Source organism: Heloderma suspectum, chromosome 1 (assembly GCF_057233095.1).
Source record: "Heloderma suspectum isolate Gila_16-S chromosome 1, 16-S_ref, whole genome shotgun sequence".
Classification (NCBI taxonomy): domain Eukaryota; kingdom Metazoa; phylum Chordata; class Lepidosauria; order Squamata; family Helodermatidae; genus Heloderma; species Heloderma suspectum.
Window position 1 is genome coordinate 33945179 of NC_139458.1, and position 16175 is coordinate 33961353.

The following is a 16175-nucleotide window of genomic DNA, read 5'->3' on the forward strand; positions in this document are numbered from 1 at the left end:
ATGCCGAGGGGGGGATGCGGGGGCGCCCGCGGCGGCGGAGCCAGCACCGACCCGGGGAGGGAGAGAGAGAAGCGGCGCGGGCGAGGCGGCCCGCCGCTTCGGGGAGGAGAAGCGGGCGGGCGAGGTCTTCCGGACGCCGCCGCAGCGACGAGGGCGCGTCCTGCAGCCCCCGCCCACTTCGTGCCGGGGGTGGAGAGAGGAGGAGGAGGAGGAGGAAGCGGAGGCGGCGTCGAATAGCGGGCAAATGGAGACCTGAGAGGCTGCAGCAGCCCCGGAGGGAGGAGGCGAGCGCGCGGCTCCGCTCCAGACGCCCCTCGCCTTCCTCCGCGGCCGCGGCTCGCCCGGGACTGCGCGCCTTCTTCTGGGCGAGCTCCGAGTCGCCGCCGCCTCAGGCTGGGCTTCCTCGGAGGGCGGCAGCAGTCGCCGCCGCCTGCCTGCTCCGTTAAGCGGGCACGAGGAGGAGGAGGAGGAGGAGGAGGAGGAGACGCCGCCGTTCCCCCTTGGCCGGAGGCACCTTCCCGTTGCCTCGGAACCTTCCTGGCTTCGCTGCGCCTGTCGGAGGGCCTGCGGGAAAGGGTCGCGCCCAGCTTGCCGCTGCTCGCCAGGACCCGGGGGAGCCCGGCCGCGCGAGCCCTTGGCGTGGGGAAGCTCCCCGATGGCTGCTGAGAGGCGTCTTTTGCTTTCCCTCCCCGCCGCTTCCTTCTCCCGGGATTCCGCTGCTTGAAAAACCACCACCACCACCATCATTATCATCATCCCAGATGTATGCGAAATACTAATGACCTCGCCCTCGTCAGAGCTCCAGGCACCTTGAAGACTGGATGTGTGTCTCCTAGAGATATTTCTCTCTCTCTCTCTGTCTCTCTCTCACACACACTCTCACACACACACACACACACACGCACACGCACGCGTATCATTTCCAAGTAGGTGCCGGAATCTTTTTTTGCGTACTGGGGGAGGTTCTCTTCCTTCCTGCTTCTTCCCTTCTTCAAAGAACAAGTGGAAGACGAGATGCAGACCTTTCTGAAAGGGAAAAGGGTTGGTTATTGGCTGAGCGAGAAGAAAATCAAGAAGCTGAATTTCCAAGCCTTTGCAGAGCTTTGCAGGTAAGAAAGAGTCTTGAGGATGGTGTGTGTTTGTGTAGGTAAGAAAGAATCCATTCCCTTTTCTCTGGGAACTCCATAAGTCACCCTTCCCCAACCTGGTGCCCGCCAGATGTGTTGCACCACAACGTCCAGCATCCCCAGCCAGCTGGGAGGTGATGGGTGTTGTAGTCCAACACATCTGGAGGGCACCAGGTTGGGCAAGGCTGCTAAAATTTGACACATTAGCATCTCCCTTTCTTAATAATTTCACACGGTGGGCCTCTTTGTTTCTTAACCATGATCTCCTGGCTTAAGACCCTTGGTAATTGCCACTTGGGGAATCAAGTCTTTACAAATCACTAGCAACACCCTGATCAAGTGAAAGAAACGTGCCTAACTCAGTGAGGATGTGCAAAGCGTATAATTTGCTTGGCTTCTTTTGCTACCTCCCCCCCCCCCCCCCAGCCCTTGTTCTCTGGATACGCCAATAACAGATGGGATATAATGTGAGGTTTGGGGGCTTATACAGACATATGCAGGTTTTTAAATAACATATTGAGGGAAGTTTTTAGCCACGCTTGTTATGGCTTATGAACTTTCTTGTGCCTTAAATGATGTGGTAATAAACTGGTCTGGGAAGGCTGATTACTTATTACACGTTCGAAAAATAGGTGAATATAGTGGAATGCTAGTAAGCCTTCCAGTAGTATTGTTTTTTTGTGGTGGAAAGCAGGCTGTATCTGTCCAATAACGTACCATTGTGTGTGTGTAACTAATACTGTGCCTCACTCAATTTTGCTTTTCTGGACCTCGCATCTTTTTGTGATGACAGTAATCTTTCCCTTCTTCCTTAATGTGCAACAGTAAATACCGTATGCCTTAAGCTAAGATGGGCCTAAATATTAGCCATTTCTTTATCTAAAAAAAAAAAACCTAAGAAAGGCCTTTCCTGATCGCCTTCTTTGCTGTACTATCGGGGTTCAATTAAACTTATGGTTGCATGCGCCATTCAAAAGCTTACCGGGCTTATTAATAGTCAAAACAAGAAAGGCTTGGTTGAGAACCAAAACAGTAACATAATGGTTCTGGCTACTAAATAGATGAATGAGCTGATTGTCTTGGTACATAACACAAGCTATTGAGCCTTACTATATGGTAGTCTCACTAGAGACAGTGGTGGTTTCATATGGGTATTTGGGAGACTTCTGAATGGTTAAACAGTAAAAACAACAACAACAACAACAACAACAAAAAACTTCTCCAGCTGTGAGAAGTTAGACATTTTTCAAACAAAGGTGGTAATTTTCCATGGCTTACATTATTGGTGGCTGCAACTTCATTCTGTAACTGTTTGTGCTGCTTATTTCTTGACTTGCTGAATTCCTCAAACTATATATTCCAGATAATATTTTCAGTTAAAAGCCTAGTGAGAACAACTGAGGCCTTATTGTTAAACATCCAGTCAACCCTTTGACTGTGTTGCTGTTACAAGACAATTTCCTTTGCTCCTTTTTAACATTATTCCATCTCTGTTTGCCAGTAATGTCCAACTAGTATCCCTCAGGCATTTTGTCTCAAAATGCAGCAGTCGAACCCCTGAGTGTCTTTTTTTGTGAGGGATGGTGAAAGGTTAGGGGTCATTGGAGCTGCTGGCCTGCAAATATGGCTTGAAAGTTTATGGTTGGGAAGCTAGTCAATAAACTAGATGTGAGGACTTGAGCATCCGAGTAGATCTTGGCTGCACAAGCAGAGTACACTGCCAGTGTATGGTATAGAATGTTATCTCCTAAGTAGAGGGAAACCTCATGGGGTATATGAACTTCTCAAGACTGCATTGGAACATTGGAAGCAGCCTTATACGAAGTCACACCGTTGTCCCATCAGTATTGTCTGCTATACTGACTGGCAGCAGCTCTCCAGGATTTCAGAAAAGGGTCTTTCCCAGCCCTATGTGTTGTTGGCAGGGTTTGAACCTGGGACCTCCTGCAATTCTTCTGCCACTGAGCTAGCCCCCCCACCCCGACAAGAGACGTCATGGGGTCCTGTCTGCCTTAACTGGTGGGCCTCAAATCCACAGCCTTGACAATATTAGCACCACACTGACCAACTGAGCGGTCATGACCAGCAGCAACAGGCCATGGAGGTTTGGAGTTGTTTAGGCCTGCCATTTTCAGAATTATTCTGACTATCTCTGAATAGGGTCTCTAAATCATAGGTGATGGGGGATTCCAATGTCTTGTGTGGTAATCATCCAGTCTGGGATTAGTGACCATCTGTAGTATACTTTCCTTAAAAAAAAAAAAAGTGTGAGGGGATGCCATCTCATTATTTTACCCTCTGATTTGATACTCAATTCATGTACATCATTGAAGGATACTTAACTGGTCTCTTCTTAAAAATGTGCCTCTTTAGATCCTAAGGATTTATTTGGGGTGTTCGCTTATATCACGCCTACAGGATTTTTCAACTTTAAAAGGGGGGAACTCTTCTTTCTTGATCATTTTGTGTGAGGATGGAATGCCACTGGAACTGGACATGTGGACAGGGGTGATCAGGTAGACATCGTTTACTTGGACTTTCAAAAGGCCTTTGACAAAAGTCCCTCACCAAAGAGTCCTGAACAAAGTTAGCAATCATGGAATAAGATGAGAAGTCCTCCTATGGATCAGTAAGTGCTAGCTGAAGGAAGTTATCTCCTTTGCCACTTTATTTCCCCAACAGCATCTCCTTTCACTCAAAAGGGATGCAAGTCATTGAACAGATTTATTTCCATCCCATGACTTTGGTTTGCAAAACAAATAAATGGGAGCTTTTAACAGCGGTTCTTAACAATGTTTGACCTATACTTCTCCTGTTAATTTGAACCATATTAATGAAACATGGGCAGAGAATATACACATGGGTAGAGATGTAAAATTTTTGGAAAACGTAAGGCCATGGGGGAAAAAAATGGATTTTTTTTGGGGGGGGGACTGGAAATTTTGGGAAACATTGAAAAATAAGCAATACTTATTTTTTTAATTCTCTTTACACATTCTAAAGTCACTTTGTTACTTTAAGACAGCCTTCCCCAACTTGGTTCCCTCTGAATATTTTGGACTTCAGCTCTCACCAGTCCCAGGCAGCATGTCCAATGGTCAGAAATGCTGGGTACTGTAGTCCAAAACATCCGGAGGGCACCGGGTTGGGGAGGGCTGCTTTAGGAACATAAAGCAGCCTTTCTGTTCCTAAAGTTATTTTTTGTATGACTTAGCTTGCTCATAAAATTGTCATTATATTTTAAAACTTTTAAAAGTAAACTCAGTAAATCTGTAATTCTTGTCTGAATAGATTAGGACTACATTAAATGACTGCCACAGCATCAGAAACGCAGGACTCTATAGAACAAAACACAAGCTGTCAAGAATGCGCATTTAATTTTAAGAATGCACAATGGTGACTCTACTTACATGTTGGGAAATAGCATAAATGTCTAGCAATAAAATATACTTTAGATCAATAATTTTAATAAGGAATGAAAGAAATAACTATGGTGGCAATCTTACAGAGAGGATTAAAAAACAATTTTTCCCCATGGCTTCATTATTTCCAGGCATTGTACATCTCTAGTCTTTCTATAAAAGTGTTCTTATTACATAGCCTTTAGAAATCATTTTGGAGGGAGTAAACGCTGGGTAACAATATATAAATACCTTGTCTTCAATTCTAAAAGAAAATAGTTCATAAACCAAAGCTGTTCAATTTTTCCAGTTTTTTTGGAAAAAACAAAAATGGTCCTTGGAAAAAACCATCCCCCCCCCCCATTTTTTTCCCCAGTTTTTTCCTGGGCCTTCATATCTCTTAAGTAGGAATTAATGGTAAATTCTCCCAGTGGAAAGATGTAAACAGTGGGTTCCCACAGGGATCTGTATTGGGACCAATGTTTTTCAGCTTGTTTATAAATGATCTGGAATTAGGAATGAGCAGTGAGATGGCTGATGACAGCAAATTATTTAGGGTGGTTAAAACAAAGAGGGATTGCGAAGAGCTCCAAAAGGATCTCTCCAAACTGGGTGAATGGGCATCAGAAAGGCAAATGTGGTTCAGTGTAAGCACATGTAAGGTGAGCAAAAAATCCCAGCTTCATGTATACTGTGAGAGGATCTGAGCACGAAAGTTGACTGACCACGAAAGTTGTGGTGGATAGCTCAATAAAAATGTTGACCCAGTGTGCAGCTGCTGTGAAAAAGGCAAATTCCATGTTAGGCATAATTAGGAAAGGAATCAAAAATAAAATTGCCTGTATACAATTCTGTGGTATGACCACACTTGGAAGACTGTATAAAGTTTTGGTCACTGCACTAAAAAGGATATTGTAGAGTTGGAAAAAGGACGGAAAAGGGCAGCTAAAATGATCAGGGGGATGGGGCTACTCCCCTATGAGGGAAGGTGACAACAACTGGGACTGTTTAAATTAGAAAAAAGGCAGGTGAGGAGAGACATACTAGAGGTGGACAAAATTATGCATGGTATGGAGAAATTGGATAGGGAAACATTTTTCTCCCTCACTGATAATATTAGAACATGGGTTCATCCGATGAAGCTGCTTGGTGGGTGATTCAGGACAGGTCTTCACACAGTACATAGTTAAACTATGGAATTTGTGACCACAAGATGTAGTGATGGCCATCGGCCTGGATGGCTTTAAAAGGAGATTGGACAAATTCATGCAGAATAAAATTATCATTTGCTATTAGTCCTGATGGCTATATGCTACCTCTAGTATCAGAAGCAATATGCCTAGGCACACGAGTTGCTGGGGAACATGAGCAGAAGGGTGCTGTTGCACTCATGCCCTACTTGTGGGCTTTTCACAGGCAGCCGGTTGGCCGCTGTGTGAACAGAATGCTGGATGAGATGTACCTTTGGTCTGATCCAGCATGACTCTTATGTTCTCAACTCCTGAAGGGCAAAGATGCTGGAGGGCAGGGAGTTGGGAGAGTTAAGCATTCTTCCTGCTTATCCCGTGCAAAATTGCCCCTCCTAATGCTGCTTTGTTGACAAGAATTAGTGGCTGAGGCTCCAAGGTGCAAGAACAAAGGTAGAACTGTACATTGTGCTCCAAGATGCTTTTGTAAAACTTCATCTTTTTCCAGACCCTCAGGGCAAAAAAACCTCCTATAACTCTCTAACATTCTGGGATCAGCTTTTGAATGAGTGATACCATGGCTTAGACATGCTTAAAGGGTGATGTAGTTTAGGCTGGAGGCTAAGATTGTCATCTCAACATTTTTCATACCTGATATTACACTTCCCATGCCTGTTAAGGCTCTTACATGCCAAAATTAGGGCTGTCACCCAGCTAAGTATAAATTCATAGATTAAATCTGCATACATTTCTTTCTGGAAAGCCATCGTTTATGTTTTGATGATGCCGCTGCCATCTTAGAAGAGGCATTCCCTGTTCTCTGATAGAATAGAGCAGCCTTCCCTGACCTTGACCATGCTGACTGGGGATGATGGGCATTGTAGTCCACATCTGGAGTGCACCAGGTTGGGGAAGTCTGCAGTAGGAAATGCCTTTTTGAGATGCCGGTTGCCATCTGTATTTTTAAATAATTACTTGTATATTAAATAATTACTGTATTTTTAAATAATTACTTCCCCTTTCACTCCCCACAGCACAAGCCACCCCACTCAGTAGGGTCCCCCAACACGCAGGAGCATTTCAAGGGGACTCTGGGGACCGGCGGGGAGAGGGAAGTCAGCTTGCGCCTGCCTCCTTCCATGGGTGGATATCTGGATACAACCGAGCATGGTTAGGTTTGCAGATTGACTAAATGTTACAGCCCTAGCCCAAATTTTAAAAATCATTATGCACTGCGAAAATCTTATTTCCAATGACACTACCACCTTTGTGTGATTGGTATCTAGTGTTTAGGACAGGGGTGGGCACCTTGTAGCCCTCTGGATATTTTTGGCCCACAACTCCCAGCATCCCTCACCATGGGCTAGCCTAGCTAGGGCTGGTGAGAACTGAAGGCCAAAACATCTGGATGGCCACAAGTTGTCCACCCCAGATTTAGGATTTAAGTGTAACCTGCTCTCTCCCAATTCCTCATGCCTTACCAGGTGAGCCATCTCTTTCAAACCAATACCAGTAATAGTATCTAAACTAGTAGTAACAAACCTTATTAGCAAGTGCGGCACAAGAATGTGTCCAGATAGTGCTGCTCTAATGCATCCTTCCCCAACTTGGTGCCCTCCAGATGTGTTGGTCATGCTGGCTGAGAATAATGGGAGTTGCAGTCCCAGCATATCAGGAGAGCCTCAGGTTGGGGAAGGATGCACTAACATGTCCTGCAGAGTGAGTGTGTGTGTGTGTGTGTGTGTGTGTATTCCCCTGTGCCCTGGGGCAATTTTGTAGATAGTCATGGGAGCAGGCAGGAGAGTAGACCTCACTTTAGGACCCAGGCACACCTCAAACTTCCACTGTGTGGGCCACCCATAGGATAGTAAACCAGTTAATCTGGAACTATGACTCCATCCCATCCCCAGTTGCATCTAATAAATTCTAGCCAGGGACTGGCGTGATCATGAAGTAATAAGAGAGTGGACTTTAGACCTTGTCCTAAAGCAATTGGAATTCTGCACTTAACTAAAATATGCAGTGTATGTGCGCTTTGCTCTTGAGAAAATAACGTATTGGGTTAACTGTGGATTTGGAACAAAGTGGGCATTGTGGCCTCCTGAATTCTTGTCAGTTTTTCTACCGGTTACATGTGAATCTTTCACGACTTGAGTTTACCCCCTTTATTGGAATTTGTCCAATTTCTCCATGTGCGTAAATAATTCTGCTTCATAATTTATTTTCTGAGTCGTAACGTTTAATCTCCTCGGACTGCAGATAGGGGTTTTCTCCAATCTCTGACCAGTTTTCACTTAATTTATGATGAGAATGCTAGTGCTTCCCTCTTTTTAGGCTTAGTTCAGGCATCACACTCCCTAATCTCCAGGCTGTGGTTTGGCAATTGGGGAATGTAGTATGGGATCCTGAGCTCTGTCTTCCACCTACCTTGCAAATGAATTTCCCTCTCCTTTCCATAGCTTGTTGTAACAATAATTTAGTGTTAATATCTGCTCTACCACTGAGCAATGGCACTTCCCTTTACTGTTTTTGCTATCCATTTTAGTAATTGTAATAGTGTTGCATTAATTTATTTTAGTGATTTTTGTACTTGATTAGTTGTACAATGCTTTGAATGCATGTATTTGGGAAAGTGGTCTATAAATAAAGATTTCCAGAGGCTGGGGCTTTGCATAGATCCTTAGCTGTCCCCATGACTAGCTATACCAGAATAAATTATGAACTACAAGAGCAATTATGCAAAAACTTTTTTTTAACATAGAATGCAAACAGTCCTGCATCTGAGCTATCAACTATCATCATCCGTGTCTTCAATTTGTCTCCTGTTAATTTCTGACGCCATTGCTTCTCTCTTCTTTCCTCTTACCTCGTGTTGTTGCCGCCACCACTACCTCTTCTTCCCAGACACCTTTTGGTTCCAGCATGTGTTGGGGGAGAGACAGGGTAGGGGTAGCCCTCCAGCTGTCCTGGCACCTTCCAGATGTTTTAAACTACAACTCCCGTCAGCCCCAGCCAGCATGGGCAATAGTTGGGGAATTGTGGGAGTTGTAGTTCAAAACACTGGAAAAGTACTGGATTGTCTACCCCAGGGGTAGAGTGTGAAGGAAGTACAAATCCACATCTTTCAGATGTGATGGTATAAGGCATGTTGAGCCTTGCTTGTATTATATTTTGCACACATGTGAATGGGTCTTAAAAGACCTGGATGTACCAGTCTGCTTTTAAATATATGGATTTTATAAATTGGTGTTTTTACTGTCACAGTTTTAAATGTATTATGGTGCTGTTTTAGTTCGTATTCTACATCTCAGTTTTTCATAATGTTGCCTTGTAAACTGCCATGAGGCAGTTTGTCTCCAAAAGCAGTATAAAAATATTTAAAATAAATAAATGAACGAAGGCTTTAAAAAAAAAAAAAAGTACTTTATTGCTTGTATTGTATGGAGAAACAGCCTGAAATTCCTGTTATCTCATGAAACTCACTTACAGGAACAAGCAGGCCACATGTTCAGACTAACTTCGGACGCAATCCTATGCATGTTTAGGCAGAGAAGAGGCCCACAACTCCCAGCATTCCCCAGCCAGCATGTTAGTGCTTCCCTCTTTTTAGGCTTAGTTCAGGCATCACACACCCTAATCTCCAAGCTGTTGGCTGGCTGGGGAATGCTGGGAGTTGTGGGCCTTTTCTCTGTCTAAACACGCATAGGATTGCGCCCTAAGTTGTGGGGAAGATTGAAGATAAGAGCCATACAGTGCTTAATACCAGTAAGTGCTATGGAAATGAATATTAATGACGACTCCGGAAGGCAGCACTTGCTTTCACCCCTGCCCCACACAAACACCAGCATTTGGGGGCAAGGAAAATAGTTCAGCATTGAGGTACAAGAGCAGCCTCACTAGTTTTAAAAAAAACATACTGCAGAAAAGTTACCCAAGAATGTGAGTACTTCCTTTAAAAATCTAGTCAGCTCTAATATCTGTTTTAGTGATACTTCCCAATGAAGTTTTTATACCACGTACCCCCCGCCCCGCTTCCCATCAAATGATCAAAGAAGATGATCAGGGGACTGGGAAACAAAGCCCCATGAGGAGAGACTGAACGAACTGGGCATGTTTAGCCTTGAGAAGAGAGGTCTGAGGGGAGATATGATAGTGCTCTTCAAGTACTTGAAAGGCTGTCACACAGAGGAAGGCTAGGATCTCTTCTCAATCATCCCAGAGTGCAGGACACGGAAGAATGGGCTCACGTTCCAGGAAGCCAGATTCCGGCTGGACATCAGGAAAAACTTCCAGACTGTTAGAGCAATACGACAATGGAACCAACTACCTAGGGAGGTGGTGGGCTCTCCCACGCTGGAGGCATTCAAGACGAGGCTGGACAGCCATCTGTCAGGGATGCTCTGACTTGGATTCCTGCACTGAGCAGGGGGTTGGACTCGATGGCCTTGTAGGCCCCTTCCAACCCTACTATTCTGTGATTCTATTAAATTTATTCAGAAGAGTAACATTCACATTATAACACTGCATTTTTATTGATTACAATTTTTTGGGTAGATGTCTAACCTCTGAATATTTATTTATTTATTTATTTCTATACTGCCCAATAGCTGAAGCCGAATATACCATGCAAAAATTAAACAGAAGTACAGCTCCCCCCTCCAGTCCAAGATCTTACATCCTCCCTTTATCAATACTTGTATTAATCTTTTACCTGGCTAGAAAGCCACCATGAAAGCCAATCTGTGTCTCCTAGGTTAGCTCAAGTATAAGCTTACACTATCTTTAATATGCAAAAATCAAGACTTGTATTCATGACAAATAATTTGGATGAACCTGAATCATGTGAGAGGTGAAATTCAGGGAGTGGGAACAGCCAGCCATGTGAACTGGCCCTTATCCCTGGAGAAGACAAAATGGTAGGCTTTTAAAAAAAATTATTTTTGCCATCTGGCAACTGCAGCGTCCAGATCTGGTTTACTGATGGTTATACTTTTGGATGTAAAAACACAACTGTAATAAGCTTTTTGATGCACATATTTCAGATCTCTAGATGTGTGGTTAGTTACTCATAACCACACTTCTAGTTTTGGAGGCAGGATGGTCATAGGAGGATGGCCTTTTTGCTTCCTATTCTTTTCAGTGCAAGTAGGAGTGGTGGCTGAAAAGTTCTCCATTTTACCTAGGCTGAGACCTTTTCCTTGTATATGGTTCAAAGTGGGAATTCTGATTTTTATTGGCAGCTGTGTTTCAGAAACTGCACTTCCAATAAATTAATTGGAATCCTTCATAGAGGTTGTTATAAACTGGGTTAAACACTTGGTCATTGTGTACACTACTCTAGGCACAAGAAGTTAAACAGTGAGAGATGATAGAGGTGTAGAATAATTCTAATGTGAGCCATTAATCACCTTTAAAAAAAAAGGCCATGAAGTGTATTGCATATCCTCCCTGGAATTCTCATTAACTCCCCACCCCACCCCCCAAGCTGGCAAAGACTAAATAGTCTTTTGTCATATGCCTGACTTGTGCCAGTTAAGAGTTTACTTTAGATTCCAAAGTAAAAATTAAGCATGTTTAAGAATGTCTCTTGTTACCTAGGCTGCTTTGTAATATTCAAGTATGAGCTGTAGATAGGATAAACATCTCTGCCTTAACCAGGTTTTAAGAGCTGTGAGGTGTCTTGTGCTAGCTGTTAATTTGAATTGTGCAAATATATTAAAGAAATGGATGAAATACTGCTACTAAACGTTTTGGTATCCTGGTGAATCAAGCCTTGTTGATAGCACCAAGATCATAATACTAAGAGTATAATTAAGTGTTAGTGCTATCTGAGCTGAGAGAATTTTGGAAAGGAGAGCTAGAGTACTGAGAATTGGAATTGGACCTTGCTTGGAGAGTTGGGTTCATGTCTTTCATCTGCTGTAAGAAACAGCCCTACACTTTATGCAGCAATCATACTTGCCACTGGTATGTTCATCTTTTTACACATGCATACAAGTGTTTCCAGCAGCAAAGAAGAAAAATATAACATGTTCATTCTTAAAGGAGCAAATCATGATCTTTCTTAATCTCCATTTCCTGGAATTTAATGTGATAAAAATCGGAGCCATTCTGTCTCTTCTCCTATACACACATGCATGTGTGCACACAGACACTCCTTTAGAGGATACAGAGTGGAATGAAGATCTTGCTTTCTTGGTTTTTTGTAATCTGACAACCACAAACATTTTAAATGGTGAGCTTTTTCACCTCAATCCTACTCCTCTTACTTGGAAGTAGAGATGGATGGAGTGGTCTGTTTCCAGCTTGGGTCAGGCTAGAAATAAGTTTGCAAGTCCATTCTGTCCTGTTTTTGCACAAAAAATCATATTATGCATTTTATCCCAAAATATGCTTTTTGTACACATTTTAGTATGTTTTTGAGCTATTATATTGCAAAGTTTGGAGAAGTGTGGAAGCCTAAGGGTTACAACATTCCAATTTGCATAGTAGTTTGGGAAATATGAAGTAGTTTAGGAAGCATGAATCATGTTGGTGTCAGGCTGGAAACTGAGCCGATAGAACCCCAGAGCAGTTCTGATTCTGAGGAGGAACAGCAATCTGTGGGAGAGGAGCACGCTCATCTCTCACAGGCACAGCAGCTGGCAGAGATTCCTCCTGCCAGCATTCCTGGGATAGATAGTGACCCTGGCAGAGAGAGAGTGTGGGAGGGGGGCTTGCTGGACGCTCGACGCCGATGCTGGGAGCGACGACAGCTGGAGGGCGCGGAAAGGAGGCGTAGCGCTCGTTTGGCGCGCAAGCAACAGTTGCGTCCCGAGGGAAAGAGGGAGGAACTCTCCCTAGCCCATAAGTTCAGGGTCTTCCCGTGATTCTCCTTCAAACGGGGATCAGCTGCCTAACCCGGAGCATAGGCTACTCTGCTGTCCCTTGCTTAGTTGCTGGTGATTAGCATCTAAAAGAGTCATTAAGTTGTAAAAGGATTAAAGCCTTGAAAAGAATCCTTTTGTCTGTGTCTTGAGTTAGCTATTGGAGTAGACTGAAAGAGGCTGCCAGGGCGCTCCTGACAGTTGGTTCATTTAAACTTGCAGGCCGAACAAAATCTTTGAGCATCCGTACTAGAACATGAGCTTGGCTGAAGTCATAGAATCATAGGGTTGGAAGGGCGTACAAGACCATCGAGTCCAACCCCCTGCCCAATGCAGGAAGGCAGATTCTCAGGCGGTCTCCCATCCAAGGACTAACCAGGGCTGACTCTGCTTAGCTTCCGAGATCAGACGAGATTGGGCACATCCAGCCCAGTGAGACTTGCTTCCATAAAGTGGCTGTGATCAGGTCTGCTTTCAGTTCAAAATTAAGATTCCAAATCCCCAAACAAAAATGGTCCCTTTATGTTGATATTCTGATGCCATTTGACTCTTATTAGTTGGTGGGAATGCCAGAAAGCTCGTGAATATCTTACCTTGCACGATTCAGGAATAACTCTGCATTAAATATTTACTTTCTCTCAACTCCTCCTGCCCTGCAACACATAGTATTTTATGTAACCTAATGACCTTACATACGTTTCCTGTTGGACTGAGTTTTTGGTATTTAAATGGACAAAACATGGGATTGTACCCAGTGTTAGTCTAACTTGTCCCATTCTGCTCTTAAGTAGAACTTGCATTGAATACAACTCATAGTTTGGGGAGAAGTTGAATCTTTGTACATCTGGATTTGACCCTAGAGTTCCAGTTCTATATCCAATTTGTTCAGTCCATTCATACACTATATGTTTCCTACAGATAGGGTCGAACACTAACTAGATACGATGGTGACACAACCTGTTCGAATGCAGATTGTGCTAACAGGTATAAAGAGGGTTGGGACATGAGGTGGGAGTTTAAAGCAAAGAACTGGTGTGCAGCAAGGAGATGCTGAAGTCTTTCACTCTCCTCCTGAATTTGGTTCCGCCAAGCTATTTTTATCCCATTTGGATGTTCCCCCCAACCCCGCCTGCTTCTTTTCTGCATTAAATTACTCCCCCTGAGCAGGCATATCCTCAGATTGTATTTGGCCTCTGGGTGGGCAAGGAAAAATGGTTTGTTTGGGTGAGCGGGAACCCTTTTGGGCTAATGCCATTGGGCAAGAGTAAAGACACTTCCATCAGAAGCTAGGTAGGGAGGTAGTTGTGTAATATCAGGGTGGATATAGGGTTAGGGTACTTTGGGGTGTCTTGTTGGGGAGGAGGAGTGGGACACAACTGTGTTCAGTCCAACTGCATATTTTATAGGATTTGCTTAATAACAACAGAAAAGCTCAATGCGTTTTCAGTAACAAAGGTAAGAGCAATTGCGTTTGTGCTGTGCATACAATTCGCCTACTCTAAATGTGGGTTAAAAGGGAGCTTTTCAAAGTTCCTTTGACTTTTAAGCAGCTGTTTCCCCCCTCTCAGAAGCTTCCTGTACGCTCTGTTGTTGCCTTGCTACAAAACTGGCAGCGTGGCAAAGAGTACCTTAAAAAGGAGCCGGTGTTCAGGGCAGCCTTCCCCAACCTGGGGCTTTCCAGGTGTGTTGCACGACGTCTCCCATCAACCCCATGGCCATGCAGGCTGTGGATGATGGGAACAGTAGTGCATCACATATCGAGGGTACCAGGTTGGGGAAGCCTGGTTTAGAGTGCTGGGCTAGTACTAGGGTTCAAATCCCCACCCAGCCATGGATCTTGCTGGGGTGGTCTGGGGCCAGTCGTTATCTCTTAGGCTAATCTACCTCAGAGGGTTGTTGTGGGGGAAAAACAAGGGTATGACACTTTGAGTTGCTTGGTGGAAAGGTGGGGTTAAAAAAAGGAAGGCACTTCGGCAGGTATGTATCCTCCCCCTCCCCCTGTGTAGGCCTTGTTTCCTATCTTGTCCGCCAGGGAATTAGTATGAGCTGTGCATTACTACAATGCGGTTGTGAGGCATTGAATATGCAGAGCCTAGGGAGAAAAAAAAAAAAAACCAAATCCCTGTGGAGGCAATGCCCTGCTAGTCCTGAACATTTTGAAGACGTTAACTTTCGAATTAAAAAAAAAAGGGGGGGTAGAGAATCATTTTGAGGAGCAGCATGGAAAGGAACTATTTTCAGCATAGATTAGTGTAGCACCATACAGAGTTCTTTTGAGTTGTGACAAAGCAAGGTCACTGTAGCAGAAATTATGACCGCTTAAAACCTATTATGTGACAGTCTAATTAGGGAGCTGAAGTACAAGAGGCTCAAGTGAGGGACAGCTTTTTAAAATTTCTCGAAGAACAGCTTTCCAGTAGGCAAACCAAAGGTTTTCAGTGTCTGCTTGGGTTGGTGCACATTCAGGATGCAATATTTTGCGGAGCCATCTGTTGACAAATTGTACATCAGGAAAATTTTCCTGACTGTAAGAGCAATACGACAATGGAACCAATTACCTGGGGAGGTGGTGGGCTCTCCCACACTGGAGGCCTTCAAGACGAGGCTGGACAGCCATCTGTCAGGGATGCTCTGACTTGGATTCCTGCATTGAGCAGGGGGTTGGACTCGATGGCCTTGTAGGCCCCTTCCAACCCTACTATTCTATGATTCTATGTACATTTTCAGGGTAGTCCTGATGATAGGGAGGGACACCAGTAGCGTGATGGAATTTGTTAATGCTGGATCATGGGTTTTCCTCTTTAGTGGCAGATGGAAGATAACCTGCAATTGCTCTTTGGCTGAATGAGGGCTTTATAATAGTGGTTGGTAACTGGCTTGGATAGAAGAGCAGCCTGATACAGGACATTGTTCCCTTCCTTTCTAGCTCTGGTCTCTTGCCTCGGTTAGCATGCTTGCAGAGTGAAAGTTCCAGACTGGCTGTGATGCTTGGTTGTGCTGAGGGTGGAAAAGAAACTGCAAGCAACACTTGTGCAGGACAGCCTGCATGCTTCTTCCAATTTTCCCTCTGTCCCGATACCAGTGGCTCTGTGCTTGGCTGGAACTAACAGTTTTCTTCTAGTCCAGCTTTCCCCCTGGTGCTCTCCAGATGTTTTGGACTTCAACTCTTATCAGCCCCAGCCAACATGGCCAATGGTCAGGAATGCTGGGAGTTGTAGTCTAAAACACCTGGAGGGCACCAGGTTGGAGAAGGCTTTTCTACTCATTAGAAGAGCATTAGTGAGTAGTTGGTCAGCTGGACAGGTTTGGCAAGGAGGCCCTCAGTTGCTGACTGCTGCAGCAGCATAAACATATGCCACAGCTTAGTGGTAGAGCACATGCTTTGCATGCAAAAGGTCCCAGGTTCAATCACTGTCATCTCCAGGTAGGCCTGGGAAAGACTGTCTGAAACCCTAGAGAGCTGATGCTAATCAGACAATACTGAAGTAGATGGACCAGTCTTTTGACTTGATATAAGGCAGCTTCCAAAACCCTGGAATGCTGCTTCTACTCAGTGTACACCAGGCTTGGCCAGCCTGATGCCTTCTGGATGTG

General features: G+C 44.4%; 1 protein-coding gene across 1 annotated transcript in view; it reads left to right on the plus strand.

The window, feature by feature from the left end:
* Window positions 1-214: 214 nt before the first annotated feature.
* Window positions 215-16175, plus strand: part of ITPK1 (inositol-tetrakisphosphate 1-kinase) — a 183598-nt gene continuing 167637 nt past the window's right edge. The window contains exon 1 of the mRNA XM_084840337.1: window positions 215-1109. Coding sequence (XP_084696463.1) covers window positions 1015-1109 — 95 coding nt within the window. The 5' untranslated portion in view covers window positions 215-1014. The remainder of the gene's footprint in view (window positions 1110-16175) is intronic.